The sequence below is a fragment of the Scyliorhinus torazame genome, chromosome 2, assembly GCF_047496885.1.
Source record: "Scyliorhinus torazame isolate Kashiwa2021f chromosome 2, sScyTor2.1, whole genome shotgun sequence".
In the NCBI taxonomy this organism is placed as follows: domain Eukaryota; kingdom Metazoa; phylum Chordata; class Chondrichthyes; order Carcharhiniformes; family Scyliorhinidae; genus Scyliorhinus; species Scyliorhinus torazame.
Genome location: NC_092708.1, coordinates 320,364,549 through 320,380,207, shown reverse-complemented (window position 1 = coordinate 320,380,207; position 15,659 = coordinate 320,364,549). Strand labels below are relative to the sequence as shown.

General features: G+C 45.9%; 1 protein-coding gene across 5 annotated transcripts in view; it reads left to right on the top strand.

Moving 5' to 3' along the window:
* Positions 1-15,659, top strand: part of LOC140400157 (E3 ubiquitin-protein ligase pellino homolog 2) — a 310,128-nt gene that overhangs the window by 179,214 nt on the left and 115,255 nt on the right. For 4 of the 5 annotated variants that reach the window (XM_072489627.1, XM_072489641.1, XM_072489649.1 and 1 more), the window contains one exon: positions 10,152-10,281. In XM_072489627.1, the coding sequence (XP_072345728.1) occupies positions 10,152-10,281 (130 nt within the window). Of the gene's footprint in view, positions 1-10,151; positions 10,282-15,659 lie in introns of those variants that run through there. The other variant, XM_072489655.1, reaches the window with a different exon arrangement.

The window sequence follows — 15,659 nt, the reverse complement described above, 5'->3', positions numbered from 1 at the left end:
AAGATGGCGGCTCCCATTAGTCGCATATGGTTGGGGGTGCACAAAATGGCGGCGCCCATCCATCTAACGTGGCGTCTGCGGGACAAGATGGCGGCGCCCGGGGGCCGCACGTGGCCCTGGAGTAGTAAGATGGCGGCGCCCGCTGGCCGCACGGGGACCGTGGAGAGGTTTGTGGTGGCGGTCCACATTCGCGCGGCAACCGCACAGGAATGGCATACCACCAGGAAATGGCCCTTTTTACCGCATCCCTTGCAGGTAGATGCGCGGGCTGGGCAGCGCTGGCGGGGGTGCTTGGCCTGCCCGCAAATGTAGCAGCGGAGCCCCCTGGGGTTGCCAGGCCGCCTTGCAGCACAAACTTGTGAGGGGATGGGGGATGTCTCGGGGTCGGCTGCGGAGGGGTTCCACGCTGCCCAGGGGACTGACGCGCGGTTGGGAACGTAAGCGCGGGCGTTTCTGGAGGCTACGTCCAGGGAGCCGGCAAGGGCCCATGCCTCCTTGAGACCGAGGGTGTCTTTTTCCAGCAATCGCTGGCGGATCTGGGAGGACAGCATACCTGCCACGAAAGAGTCCCGGATCAAGAGTTCTGTGTGGTCGCTCGCCGAAACTTTGTGGGCAGCTGCAGTTTCTCCCCAACACCAGGAGTGCATGGTAGAATTCTTCCAGCAATTCCCCAGGGATTTGTCGCCTCGTTGCTAGCAGATGTCGGGCGTAGATCTGGTTTACTGGGCTGATATAATATCCTTTTAGCAGCTCTATTGCCGCATCAAAGTCTTCCGCGTCCTCGATGAGGTTGTAAATTTCTGGGCTCACCCTCGAGTGCAGGACTTGCATTTTCTGCTCTCCTGTGGGTGTGTTTTCTTCCGTTCCGAGATATCCTTTAAAACACGCCAGCCAATGCTTGAAGATTGCCGCTGAGTTCGCCGCGTCGGGGCTGAGTTGCAGACACTCCGGCTTGATTCGGAGCTCCATCCTTTTAAATCGAGCTTATTAAATTGATGCACGATCAATGACCACTAAAGCGAGGTTGTAGTCCAACTGAAGGCTTTAATAAGCTAGATGTTCTCTCTCTCTCTTTCCCCCCCCCCCCCCCCCAGCAGCTCCGGTACAGAATAAAGGCTGCTGGGGCGGCACAGGCTCTTATACCCCGCCTAGCAGTGCGGAGCTACCATACAGCTTGACCAATAGGCAGCATCCAATATCTACCAATGGTGCTCCAGCATTACCAGGTACCGTAATACCTCTACACAGACTACCTCAAACTGCAAGAAAGTTCAGTCCAGCTGCAGGCAGGATTAGGAACCCTCTTTAAAATCTTGTGTGGGGAAAGCTGTCACAGGCTGAAACTGGGGAGAAAGTGAGACCGTGAGTCTTAAGAATCAAACCAGCCTGAAGCTGTTCTTTTGAGTGAAGGCCCAGAGGAAACCCTGCAGCCTTGTTCTGTCTGAAGCTTCCTGCCAGAAGACTGCTCATTAGCAATCCAACCAGTGGTTTAATCACTACATGTCCTGGGAGGACAGCCTGCTGCTGCAAAGACTTCAACATCCGACGCAAGCTCCCATATCTTCCATTTCATATTATTCCACTTATTTTATTATTTTATTTTATTATTTTATTATTCCACTTTACCCTTCCCCCCTCTCTGCATGAGTCTGTCTTTTTTGTGTGTTTTTAAAAAATAAATTATTTTCCAATTAAGGGGCAATTTAGCGTGGCCAATCCACCTACCCTGCACATATTTTGGGTTGTAGGGACGAAACCCACGCAAACACTGGGAGAATGTGCAAACTCCACACGGACAGTGACCCAGAGCCGGGATCGAACCTGGGACCGCAGCGCCATGAGGCAGCATTGCGACCCACTGCACCACCGTGCTGCCTGTCATTTGTGTGTTTGGGTAGAAGGTGGGACAGTAAAAGGGGGAGGAGTAGATTAGCTGGCCGTAATAAGTATTGCATGTCTTGCGTCTATTTTTATCATAAATAATTGTTGTTTCACTTGCAAATCTGGTGTCTGTAAGCCATTGGAGCAGACAAGGACCAAAGATCTCAGAAACTTTATACAAATTATTGGTTAATTCATTTGTGTTGGGACTCCGGGGTCTGTGGGGCTGGAATCGGCCATGCACTAGCCCAGGGTGTCATAACAATTCCCCGTTGAAGGCGATGGGTACTATTGGATGGGGTATAAAAATCAGTGTTCCACCTGATCTGGGGGGTTTCTCCCATAGCAAGCTAAATTAAAATTGCGTCCATGGTGTATGAAGGGTTGTTTTGTTCAGTCATTTAACCAAATCTCTGTTTCCATATTTTACATGCATCTTAAAAGCCCCACAGCATAACTTGAACAGCATAATTTCTCCTGACATTCTACATATACCAGATTAACGTTTTTTGCTGTTCATGGAATTTGGCTGTGTACAGGAGAGCTGCTACCCACTTACTTTCATAACTGTACTTTTTAAGAAATGTTTTCTTTGGCATGCTTTTGAAAGAGATGATGCGGTGCTATATAAATACTGTCTTTTAAAACCATATATGAACAACTTTCCTAATTATGAAGAAAAGTGCTAACTCTGATCCAATTAAAGTTTGAAACTCTTCGAACTATAAATGGCTAGAGAAATTAACACTAACTCAATCAGAAGGAAACTACTCATTTCTCTCAATTAAGCCTATTACAATGGTTTATTGAAGGAAGCATGTGTAGTGAGAGCTAGTAGCAGAGCATTGCAGATCCCTTTAATTAAAAGTAAGAATTTGTGAACAGGCATTGCACTGTCAGTTCAGAAATATTTTTGTTTGCATTGTGAGTACCATGTATTAATACAGTTCACAAACTAGACATTTCAAGGGCTGCCCAGTTTTACCAAAAATACATGCTTCATTTAAAACAGCCAGGGCGTGCTGATGCTGAAAATGCTATCAAGTACTAGTTTTTTCAGAAAATATGACACCATTATTTGTCTGGTATTTCTCAATGTATTCCTTTATTCTCCAAAAATGATTCTTGACGAATACCTCTTGCAGAATGCACTGTTTTTTCACAACAATTGAAAACTTACTAAATACAAGTCAAAATATCTACAGCATCCACTTCTGCAACTCACCAAGGCTCCTTTCATCGCACCTCTGACACTCTCAACCTCCACTACCAAGAAGAACATAGGCAGTTTGTGCAAGGGAACATCACCAACTGCATTTTCCCCTCCCAAGTCACTGACTTTCCTGACGTGGAAGTATATGGCTGACTCATTGTCACTGCATCGAAACCCTGAAACTGTCTCCCTGATGGCAGTGTGGGTGTATCAACATCATGTGATCTGCAATGATTCAAGATGGGAGGTCATCACCACCTTCTGAAGTGCAATTGGGGATGGACAATAAATGTCAGTGTGGCCCACATCCAATTAAAGAGTAAAATGAAATTCCTGGTTCTTTCATACCAGTGTTAACATTTGTTTTGCAGATTAATTCTAGCCTCTTGATATGCCTGCACTGTCGTCTTTTTGCAGTGTTCTGAATCTGCGACCTTTAATTTCTGCCTGCTTCCTATCCAAGGATCAAATGAAATAATCCTGATTGGGATGTATGAACCATATGTATTGTGCATGCTGGCAACAAAATAGTTGACATTTTATGCAGAAATTGTTGGAAACACTCAGCGTGTCAAGCAGCATCACTGGGGAGCGATACCCCGAACTCCAAGGCATGTTTGTTGTGGTGGTGTCGGATGGAGCTATGGATGAGATGCAATTATAGGTTTCCTGAATGTTCGAGAGGTTTCTAATCTGACAAGTCAGATTGATAGTACAATCCTGTAGCATAAAACTGCAGCTGAACTGGGTCTATGGGGTGGTGATGGTGAGGTTGTTTGTGGGGTGGTGGAGAGCAATATGATTGTGGTGAAGGCATCCGGGGGAGGTGCGAGGAGGGGAAAGTGGGTGGGTGGTATTAGCTGGTGATGGTGTGCTGATCACATGTAGGGGTGGGTGTGAATAAACAAATCATTAGTTGTGGGAAAGATTGACATGGAGGGAAAACATCTGACTCTCAAAGTGCAGTAAACACTTTTAAGTTCCAAATTTTACTCATCTTGTCTCCTTTAAAAAATATATATATTTTTTAATTCTACATTTTCACATTTTCCTTCAAAAATTTACACCCCACCCACAAACAGTAAATGGTAACAAATACAAAATCAATCCCCTTAACAATACCAATGATCCCATCCTCCCACCACCCCAAACAACGGCCCACCTGTCAATATATGCATCCAATAAACCAAACCCTCCCACGGTGGAAACAAAAAACAAAGGAGAAAAAGATAAAGGAGTCCGGGACCGCCCATGGTCACCATTGACCTATAGAGTCCCCTCCCCCCTACACTCAACGCCATCAATCCTCTGAAAGAGTACCGTACATGATACCCGAGAGTTGTACACCCCCCCCCCCCCCCCCCCCCCCCAAGTCTCCAGCTCCTCCCGTCTACTGCCTCTTGTAAAACTCCTCCTCCCAACCTCTGTTCCTTCCCCCCAACTTTCCACCCCGGCTAGACCACTCGGACCCTGTTCTGCCAGGCTCCGATGGCCACAGCCCCTCCCCCCACCTCACTCCCGTTCACTGGCCAGCTTAAACCGGCCAGCGTGGGGGCCCCCGCCCGTGTCCCTTTGCCCAGCCCTAGGAAAGCCCAGCGATCCCCTTTTAGCACACACACCCCGCATATCCACCTACACCCCAAAGAGCCCTCATTTTGAATGAAAGTCCCATCCCTTCCCTTGTCCAAATATATACAACATTGGCTCCTTTAGCCCCTACACCCGCACGCAGTGAAACAAAAAAGATGAAAATACAGTCATGAGGTTACATTGGCACATGGCCATTTCTCAATTTGTCAGTTCTGCCACAGTCCTTCTGCCTTCGCAAACTCCTCCGCTGCTTCTGCCGTTCCAAAATAAAAGTCCCTGAGCTTATAAGTCACCCTCCGCTTCACTGGATATACAATGCCGCACTGCACCTTGCTAATGTACAGTGCCCTCTTCACCCGGTTGAAGGCAGCCCGCCTCCTCGCCAGCTCCACCGTAAAGTCCTGGTATACACGTATACCAGCTCCAGCCCACTGCACCACCCGCTTCTGCTTGGCCCAGCTCAGGACCTTCTCCTTCACACTGTACTTACGGAAGCACAGAGTCACTGCCCTTGGCGGCTCACTCGCCTTTGGTACAGGCCTCCACGACCGATGAGCCCGATCCAGTTCATATCGGGAGGGATCCTCCCCCTTCCCCAATAGTTTTGCCAGCGTCGCGGCAAAATACTCAGTCGGCTTCGGTCCTTCAACTCCTTCGGGCAGCCCCACAATCCTCAAATTCTGTCGCCTGGATCTATTTTCCAGGTCTTCCATTTTTCCTCGCAGATCCTTGTTAATGTCCATCACCTTCTGCATCTCCTTCCCCATCGAGGCAAGTTGATCACCGTGCTGCAATAACGTCTCCTCCACTTCCTTCAGCGCCTCCCCTTGCTCTCGCACCTCCGCCACTGCGCTCGCCACCGCCGTCATCACCGGGGAAATCGCCTCCTCCACCAGCGCACTCAACCTCCCTCATCTCCTTCCTCACCATCTCCATGCATTTTGCAAACTGCCTTTCGAATTCCGCAGCCATCACCTTAGTTATTTCTTCAGCCATAAGCAATGCGGCCTCCCCTGGTGTGCCAGCCTCCATGTTCTTTACTGACCCCGCGGTGACCTTTCCACTCCCCGATGGACTTTCAGCCGCTTTTTTCACGGCCGTTCTTTTGCTGGTCTTCGACATTCCCCTCCTCTGTGCTGTCTCCCGACTTTTACTGCCTTCGCTGGCCCTAGGACCGGGCGTTAACCCCCGACAATGCCGTTCCTGAACGGGAGCCCTCCAACGCACGGCTGCCTCCCGCCCGCCGTCACCGGTAGTCCTCCTTGTATACTTTTAATATGGTAGCAGGATCATTTGAGACTTCAAGGGGTGGTCAGCCCTGCTCTTTTGTGAGTCACTCCAGGCCTAGTTCGTTAGTCAGGGAGACAAATCACGGCCAAGGATGGAAAGAGTAAATATTTGGTGGTGATGGCAGAAGAGCTAGATCCTTTAGGGACAATGGCTTCTTACAGGCAGAGAATCTAGGGAAAATAATTTCCCAGTTGCTTAAGGATGATCATTGAAATTGAATATGGCAGGCTCTGAAGAGCAATTGAAGAGGGAAGGGAAGACCATGAGGTGTGGAGAAATGAACAGAGGAGGTCCTGCCCTGGAGCAGATCACTATTACCTACCCCCTTTTAAAATGAAGGCACCTAGCCTCCTTAAAGGATTTTAGTGACAGACCCACCTCCTGTGAATGGACTACTCAAGCTCCCTTCATCCAGCTTCATAAAACCAGGTGCTGGCTGATTTGCAGTTCCTGTTTCAGGTTTTGTAGTTCAAAATAATTTTAGAGTACTCAATTCATTTTGCCAATTAACCAATCCACCTACTCTGCACAATCCACCTACTCTGCACATCTTTGGGTTGTGGGAGCGAAATCCACGCAAACACAGGGAGAATGTACAAACTCCACACAGACAATGACCCACGGCCAGGATCGAACCTGGGACCTCGGCGCCGTGAGGCAGAAGTGCTAACCACTGTGCCACCGTGCTGCCCAGGTTTTGGAATTTTTAACCTTTAATCTGAACAAATTGAACCATTTTGGGGGAATAAAATCATGCTCAGCACTACAGGCCGATTACTTTTCTTACATTTAATAATGTTTTTCTCTTCATAGATGCTGCCTGACATGGTGTTCTTTTTTCCCAGCATTTTCTGTTCCTCTTTTAGCTTCTGCTTGTGAAGTATGTTGATGTGTAGTCACTGTAGCGATGTGAGCAGATTAAAGCTCTTGAGTCCTGCCACATCCAGTCATAAATGATGGTGGATACTTAATCAGAGGAGGAGGCTCCACAAATATCCTCCTCCTCAATAAAGGGGAAGCCAAACGCGTCAGGGGAAAAAGTCGAGGCTGAACCATTTGCAACAAACTTCAGTCAAAAGTGCCGAGTGGCTGATCGATTTCGGTCATCTCCTCTGGTCCCCAGCATCACTGATTCCAATCTTCAGTCAATTTGATTCATTTGTGTGATGTTAAGAAATGACTGAAGGCATTGGATGTAGGAAAAGACTTTGCAGCCCTGGCAACATCTGGGCAGTAGTACAGAAGACCTGGGGGGAGGGGGGGGGGGGGTGTACTCTTCATTGGTTCGAGTCATATCTAATATAAATGAAGATGGCTGTTGTTGGAGGCAAGTTGGGTGGAATTCTCTGAAAATGGACTTTGTCTCCACGCCCGCGAGAAAGCGGGTGCGAAGCACTCTGGACTTTTTTCTAGAAAGTCCAGAGTGATTCTCCGTTTTGAAGGGTGCTAGCAGGGCCCCGGAGTAGTCCACGCAGCTCCAGCTGCCGATACGGGGCTCTGCACTTCCCGGCCACGGGTCCGCACATGCCTGCGGCAGCCCCACACAACATGGCAGACCCACATAGCAAACCGGCTCCAACAATATAGGCCCCCCCCCCAGATTGCGCGCGCCCGCCAATCGGTGGGCCCGATCACGAGCCTGGCCGTCCTGGAGGCCCCCCCCCCCCCTCCCGGTGACGGATCCCCCCTGCCCGCCAGGGTGGCCGCTGCCACTCTGAGCTCCTGCCGGGTGGAACCATGAGTGAACACGCTGGCGGGAACTTGGCCAGCTGCCGGTGGAGAATCGCCGTGCGGCCTCTTTCAATGGCCTCCGACCGGCGCCGCGTCAACCGCGCTTGTGCGACTGCCGGCGATTCTCCGGTCCGTGGAGAATCGCGGGAAAGCGCCGGACCCGATCGCAGGTCTGACGCCCCATTCTCTGCCCCCGCGCCGAATGCGATTTCGGAAAGGAGGCTCGAAGAATCCTGCCCGTCATTTCTGCCTCAGGACATTGCTTCAGCAGTTCTTTAAGGTAGTGTCCTAGACCTAACCAGCTTCAGCTTGTTCAAAATAAGGCCAGAAGTGGGGATGCTCAGTGACGATATGTTCAGTACCATTCACAACTCCTCAGGTGCTGAAGCAGTCTATGCCCGCATACTGGACAATATTTTTGGCATGGGCTGAGTAACTAGCTCGTGTTATAATCCCCGAGACCAATAACTTAAAAATAAATCAAACTTCCAGTAGATAGCTAAAAGGATGACATAAAAAGACTTACCATAACTACTAGACTAAAAGCTCTTTTGGAGTTTTTTTGTAGGCAATTTATACTTTGAACCACAGAACAGAATGTTCTCTTTTTACTTTTTATGCAATTGAAAAATGCCCTTTATAAGAATACTTTATGCTTTATGCAATGTCCCTGAGGTAGTAATCTGATTTTTCCCAGATCCAGTCCAAAGTGATTCTTCGCTCCCAAGGATTTATTTATGTTTTTTCCTTTCCCAGCCTGAAAACCTTTAACCCCAGAACTGTCCATTACGATGATGATTTTCATTCAAATTCTCCTCGCACAAGCCAGTCAAATCTTGCAGCCTCATTTTAAATCCTCAGAATAGGTCTTTTTTATCAGAGCATGAGCTCACACCTTCATTCCTGAATAGTGAACTGTAGAGACTTTCAGTCTCTACCTTCTTCCTCTCACTGATCTTGGAAATCTAACTATGTCTTGAGAGTTTGGGAGATATTTTAGAAACCCGTCTCCTCTCAAAGCCTGACTTCATGGCAGAGTGAATCACATGGGCATTGTATTGAGGTAGAAATGCTGATTAGCCATCCTTGAGAGTCCAACTCTCTTTTATCTTGGAAGAAAATGGGACTTTTTAAAGCCTGTTTATAACCTGATGTTCTCATCACCTTCCTGGGACTTTAGACCAGCAATCTAACTACTATAAACACAGCTGATGCTGCAATTGACTCCAAGCGTTAACACCTTACACCTTCTATCCAAAGTAACCTGGGTTTCCCTTAATCTTTTAACGGCTGCATCCCCCAGGTTTGCTGTCAGGTGGACCTCAGAACAGGTCACATGACTCCCCCACCCCATTCTACTTCAAATTAAAGATACAGTCCTAGGTTGTTCCAGGGAGAGAATAAGAAGTTTGAAGGAGAGACGCTCCCATTATACTTTTATTTCCACTCTGGTTCCTCTATACTTTACAAAATCTTGGCGGTTCCCCCATTTCACTTGCCCTGGGACCAAACCAAAGTGAGCCACTGCTTTCATTAATTCATTTTGATTCTCCTCATGTTTCTGCTTGTCTCCAAGGTATAAGATTTCTTAGGATCCTTCCATTCGCATCCAGTTAAGTGATCTTCCATCTCTCCTTAAGCACCTCACAATTGTGAATTCCCCATTCAAGCATAGGCCTCACTACCCTCTTGCTTAGTGACTTTGCATCAGAAAACACCCTCGATTTCTGATAGCCTCCTGATACTGGTCTGAAGCTCCTCGCAATCTCAAAGCTGCTTCTGGGCTGACTTTAGCTGTCTTTGTGAGAAATCACACCGATTTTTAAAAATCCAAAACAAAATAGTACCCTGCAAAACTACTGTCACAATGTTGCACACCAGGAATTTCCAGATAGAAACGCAAATTAAGGATTGCTAACTTCAAACTTGTCCTTTGATCTGAAAAGTATACAGATACTTTTAAGGCCTTCCCTTCTTTACTGGTTGCTTTCAAACCTTCCTTTGATCTGAGGAAATTATATGAATATCTCAAAGGAGAAACTCATACCAGAATCATTAGCTCTCTATAGTAAAATTAATAGAGGACAACTCATTGTTTATTGTTTTCACATGTCCTTCAAGTAAACATGGACCACCCTTTGAATTGTAATTATCTTAGATGTGTTAACCAATTTCTCACCCAGCCTTTTCCATTTAACTTGCATTTAAACATTCAGTTCCCAAAGCTAAAAATTATACACTTAAACCACATGAATCATATTTCTAAAAACGACACCAAGATGACTTGGTTATTCTTTAGAGATGGCTTGCTGCGTTTTAGGCATGGTTTGTTCCTACATCTTTGAAACAAGCTTACTGATCAGAAACATTTCTAATTGTAGATTATGGGTAAATTATTGCATATTTTAATAATAAAAATTTATTGCAACTTCTCTTTTGCTCACAGATACAATGGTTCTCTTCCAAATGGGGACAGAGGTCGCAGGAAAAGCAGATTTGCTCTTTACAAACGATCCAAACCTAATGGAGTCAAGCCCAGTACAGTGCATGTTATTTCCACTCCCCAGGCTTCCAAGGTACGTTTATTGATTGGGAGAACATTTTATTTATCATCACAGTAGAGTTTGTACCACTTAAGCTTCCTTGTTGGCCTAATTTCTTCTCCCTCAATTATTTTCACTTTTGGCTTGCGTAAGTAGGGTGAACAGATTTGCAAAAGTCAAAACTGGGATAAGTCATGGGAAGGCAGGGCTCTGATGATTGACAAGTTGGAGTCTAGGGAAGGGCAGTTGAAGTTAGGAGGTCATAAGACATGTCAAAGGATATGTCCAGTCAGAGTTGGCAACCCTATTAAGACACCCAAATATTGAAAACAGCATGCCGGAATGACAGACTCATGTTTCAATGGCTGCTTTATTTTCTTTTTCAAAAAACTAAGCTTTGTTTGTCAAAAAATCCGAGGCAAAGTCTGCTATTCGACTCTAATTTTACTGTGCAATGCACAATAGCAAGACAAATCTCCAGTTAGAAGCCTGTTTATTTTCATTTGCTCATTAATAACTGACGTTTTCAGCCTGAAACTGGACTTCAAACCATGTGGAGGATTTTGTTTGCACCCAGAGCCACAAATACGAAAGCATGCAATCTTCCAAAGGGAGGTTTGGTTGAACATGCCACAGCTCAACCAAACTTTCCTGCCACCTTCCTCGGTGCTGGTTGATGGTTTATTGATAGATGCTGTCCAACAAGCACCTCAACTGCAGCTTGCAGATGGTGGAAACTGCTGTCAATCTTCTGTCACCCAGAGGCTGAATCCCTCCTGGCTCCCAGGTAACCATGGGGTTAATTTATAGGAGGTCATTATTCTATGTCTTTCTATAAGTTAACCGCTCGGAATCAGTACCTCTCTCTGGTTCCCTGCAGCTGGCATCAGGTTCTCGCCAGCAGGCCTCGCCTGCAGCTGGCCTCTGTCTCTCTCCGGCTGGCTCACTCCAGCAAGCCTCTCCAGCTCTCTCCTGTGGGCCTTACCCACAGTTGACCTCTTGGCTCTCTCCAGCCGGCCTCACCCACAGCTGACCTGGCTCTCTCCAGTTGGCCTCACGGAGTCTCCGAATAGCTAATTGGAGTGTTCAAATGGAATGGCCACCAGGGCAGCGAAAAACTGTCAGATGCTGGGGAGAAATAGTTATTTTCTGTAAACACCGTTAGCGATCGGCATCTTTACACACCAGCTTAGTGGTTGATGAGAGGGTAGCATTCCGCTTCCTTAGGTGCAAGAAGGTTTTTTGCATCTGCCAACAGTAAATTGAATGAGGGCTGGCTTCGATGGGAGGGGTCTCAGGTAAACTGAACCTGAGGGCATTTGTGCAATCTGAAGAAAACTGTTGGGATACCACAAACATTTAGTGAAAACCCGGGACTGTCCCGCCAAAACCGAAAGGTCTGGTTACTCTAGACATAGCATTTAGGGATATTTTAAAATTATATTGTCTTGTGCTTGGGACTGCACAAGACGAATAAAATTTAATGATTTACTTAATATGTTCGGCCAGTGAGTTTGCTGGACTCAGCCAAGATTAATGCATCAATTTAATTTACTGGGATTGTGAATGGAATTTTGAATATGAAATTCTTCAGTTATGTTGTTTTTTGAGAACATGAATAATCTGTTATGTTCTCATGCAATGCCGACCTTTACCTATCTGACAACTGAATCAGGCCCAAGAATGCATAAAAGTGAAGCCTAAAAGTACTTTACTGTCCATTTATTTGGGAAGCTGTTGTTTAGTGCCTTCTTGTATGTATGGTTAACTATGTGAATTAATCATCACCTTTACTTCAATTTCTGCTTGATGTAATATAACTTTTGAAACACTTAAGGTTGATACTGTAGTTTCAAGTCGTCAGACTGAAGTAAGTGATTTGAGTTTTGGCAAATAATCTCTTTAATTATTTGATCTTCACAACAGTTCCATGTAGCTGCACCAATATCAAGCCATCGTTTTAAACTTAATGAAAATATTTAAAACTTATCCTAAGGCCTGTTTTGGTGCTAAAAGGATTGGCAGGACATTGGGTTGTTTGTTAATATCAAACATTTCATTGACATTCCACACTGGTACAGAATCACTTGCAGTCAGGTTTGCATGAATGTAACAAGTTGGTACTACAATATGCCTCAAGAATACTTTTCAACTTTACAAAAGTTTTTATTGCAGCAGCAGCGTTACAATGTTAACCTTACATAAAATTAGTGTTCAGCGTTAGTGGGCATGGATATCCATGTTCAATAAAACTGTTGGGCTACCAGTGCTGGCTAGGCAAAACCTGGTCACTCTATGCCTCTTTAGGGTTTCAGAGCAATGGGTTTCCAAGACAGTTTTTGATAAAAATTAGACCATAAAGTCAGCTTATGGTCTAATTTCAGAACATGATAGGGTCTCCCTTGTCCTCACTTTCCATTCCACTAGCTTCCACATTCAAAGGCAGATCCTCTGCTATTTTTTGCCAACTCGAGCATTCCCCGACTGAATTTGCCACTTTGTGTGCTTGGCACCCGATTAATGACAATGGGTGGACTATCAAAGCCAAAAGGAGACCCTCCAGTGTAAAGAAACAGTCTGTGTTTTCAGATGAGAGCATCTGAAGATGAGATAAAAATAGATTGCAGGCTACCATTCTAGAACCCCCCCCACAGAGCAGCCTGAGACCAGAGTGAGGGCCTCAAAAGACTATCTGTTATTGGCCCAATATCGGAGAGACCAAACGCAGACTGGGTGATCGCTTTGCTGAGCATCTTCGGTCTGTGCGCATTCAGGACCCTGACCTTCTCATTGCTTGCTATTTTAACAAAAGACCCTGCTCCCATGCCCACATGTCTGTCCTTGGCCTGCTGCAATGTTCCAGCGAAGCTCAACGGAACAACATCTCATCTTCCGGTTAGGCACACTATAGCCTTCCGGTCTCAACAACGAATTCAACATGATTAGCTCTACCCCACCTCGACCCATTTGTTTTCATCCCATTTCATTTTAACTGTCTTTTATCATTTCTTTCTTTCTTGTCTTTCTTAATATATATTTAACCGCCTCTTATCCACCTTTCCTTACCCTTTCTCCTCTTTGCTTCCCCCTTCCCCTCCCCCCACATCTACATCTAACTTTCCATCCCACTAGCTTACGCATTCAAAGGAAGATCCTCTGCTATTTCCACCAACTTAAGAATGATGCTACCACGAAACACATCTTCCCCCACCCTCCGTCAGCATTCAGCAGTGACTGCTGCCTCCGTGACACCATAGTCCACTCCTTCAGCACCTACTCTTCCAATTGCAGACGGTGCAACACCTGCCCATTTACGTCCTCAAGGCCCCAAGCACTCCTTTCGGGTCAAGAAAAGTTTCACTTGCACTTCCCTCCAATCTGATCTGTTATATTTGCTGCTCCCAATGTGGCCTCCTGTACAATAGGAAGACTAAACACAGACTGGGCGATTGCTTTGCGTAACACCTTCGCTCTGTTCTCGAGCATGACCCCAACGTTCCTGTTGCTTACCATTTTAACTTGACACCTTGCTGTCACACCCATATGTCCACCCTTGGCCTGCTGCAATGCTTCATGAAGCCATTCGCAACCTGGAGGAGCAGAATAGCATCTGGTTGGGCACATTGCAGTCCTTGGGTCTAGATGTTGAGTTTGGCAACTTTAGACATTTGAAATAATATTGTGCTGATGTTTCTACAATTACCACATCCTTTTCCATTCACACCTGGTTACAAAAGACATTTGAAGAGAGTACCTATTTTCTGGGTCTGCAGATTTCAACGCTTCAAACACCTTTATTCTTACAGCACTTTAAGGCTAGTAGGAATCTATAGAGTAATACTGAAGATGGATTTTTGGGTCCATTTGCAATGGCAAACTGATTTACTCACCAGTTTTACTATGAAGAAAATATGGACCCAATGGCTTTTGCAGGAAAGGCTGAGAATATTTTCTGTGACTTTTATTCCACAATATTCTCTCCCCTCTCACCATTTTGTTTTAATGGAATTAACTACTTTCCCTCTGGTACTTTGGTCAAATGACCTTGACAGTGAATGTCAGCAATTCAATTGCAGGGATTATAGCTAGGTCTAATCCTATATTCGTCAGAGCAGTAGGGGAGTCCGTGGCTGGGATTCAGAGAGTAGGAACCCTGTTAATTTCTTGCATTATTGCATGAGCATTGATTTCTTTTTTTTAACACCACCCCATCCAGCTGAGATCAACTCAACCAGCATCTGGAAACAAATTTGGGATAATCTCTTTCTGTATGGATCAGCTAAGCATTGACATAAAGGACTAATATTTTATGAAATTGCTGCCACATTATTTCCTCCTCCGACCTCCTAGTTGTTGTACTAACCTCCACCAGGAGTTTACTGGTGGCAAAATATTCTTTAAAACATTCATTTTCTTTCTCTCCTTTTTTTCCCATTTCCCCCCTCAAAAGGACAAAGCTTGATTAAACTGATTTTGACTAAGGCACTGCTTACAAATGACAAGCTTGTTCATTTTTTCAACTGTGCCTGTTCAGTTTTCTGGAATTCTTCCTGCATTTTGTAATGTTATTGAGTATTTAAGGTTTCTTTTTAATCATCCTACTGATGCTGACACTCCCTTTTAGTGATGACAATAATAGATCCATATGTGCCCATGAGAAATGTTGGACAGGAAATGGCCTACTGATCTACCTGGCCTTCTCACACAATTGTGGTGTCTTGTGCTGGGAAGCCTGGAAACAGCAAAAAATCAAATATGAGCTGATGTCATATATTTGTCAATTGGGAGAAATAAATCTCCAGGGGCTGGACTTTCATGTCCCGATGGCGAGCAAGGAGGTGGGCAGATGTGGAATTTTATGCCACAAGCTGGCATGCCAATTTGCTGGCGCCATTCTGTGCCTGCCACATTTTTCCAGAGGTGGGATGGGGGTAGCAGGGCTACCCACACAAGTGGCAGTTGCCAATTAAGGCCCCTTTAAAGGCATAATAAGACTTATTTTCCAGTTGACTTCCAGTCCCCTTGGAGGCAGCTTCCCGGTGGTAGAATGGGGTCAGCACACTGGGTACAATTTTGAGGTCCTCACTGCCTGTGTTTCCCCCGAGGCAACCTTTCGGAATGGCGACCCGGTCCGAGTGGAGCTCCCCAGCGATGTGGGCTAAACCGGTGAGAACCTTTCCAGGGCGAGAAGAGTGCCTTAAATGTTGTTAGCAGTGGGGAGCTCACCGGCAGAGGCGGTGGGAAACTCCCAACCAAATCTCCCACACATGACACATAGAAAATCGAATAGGCTGTGCTGTTGTCTAGAGGCTATATGGTTTTTGTCATTATTTTCCGTCCTGTTTTAAAAGTAAGTTGATCGTTTTTTCAGTTGCTTCAAAAACATCAAATAGCTATAAGGAAACCTCCAG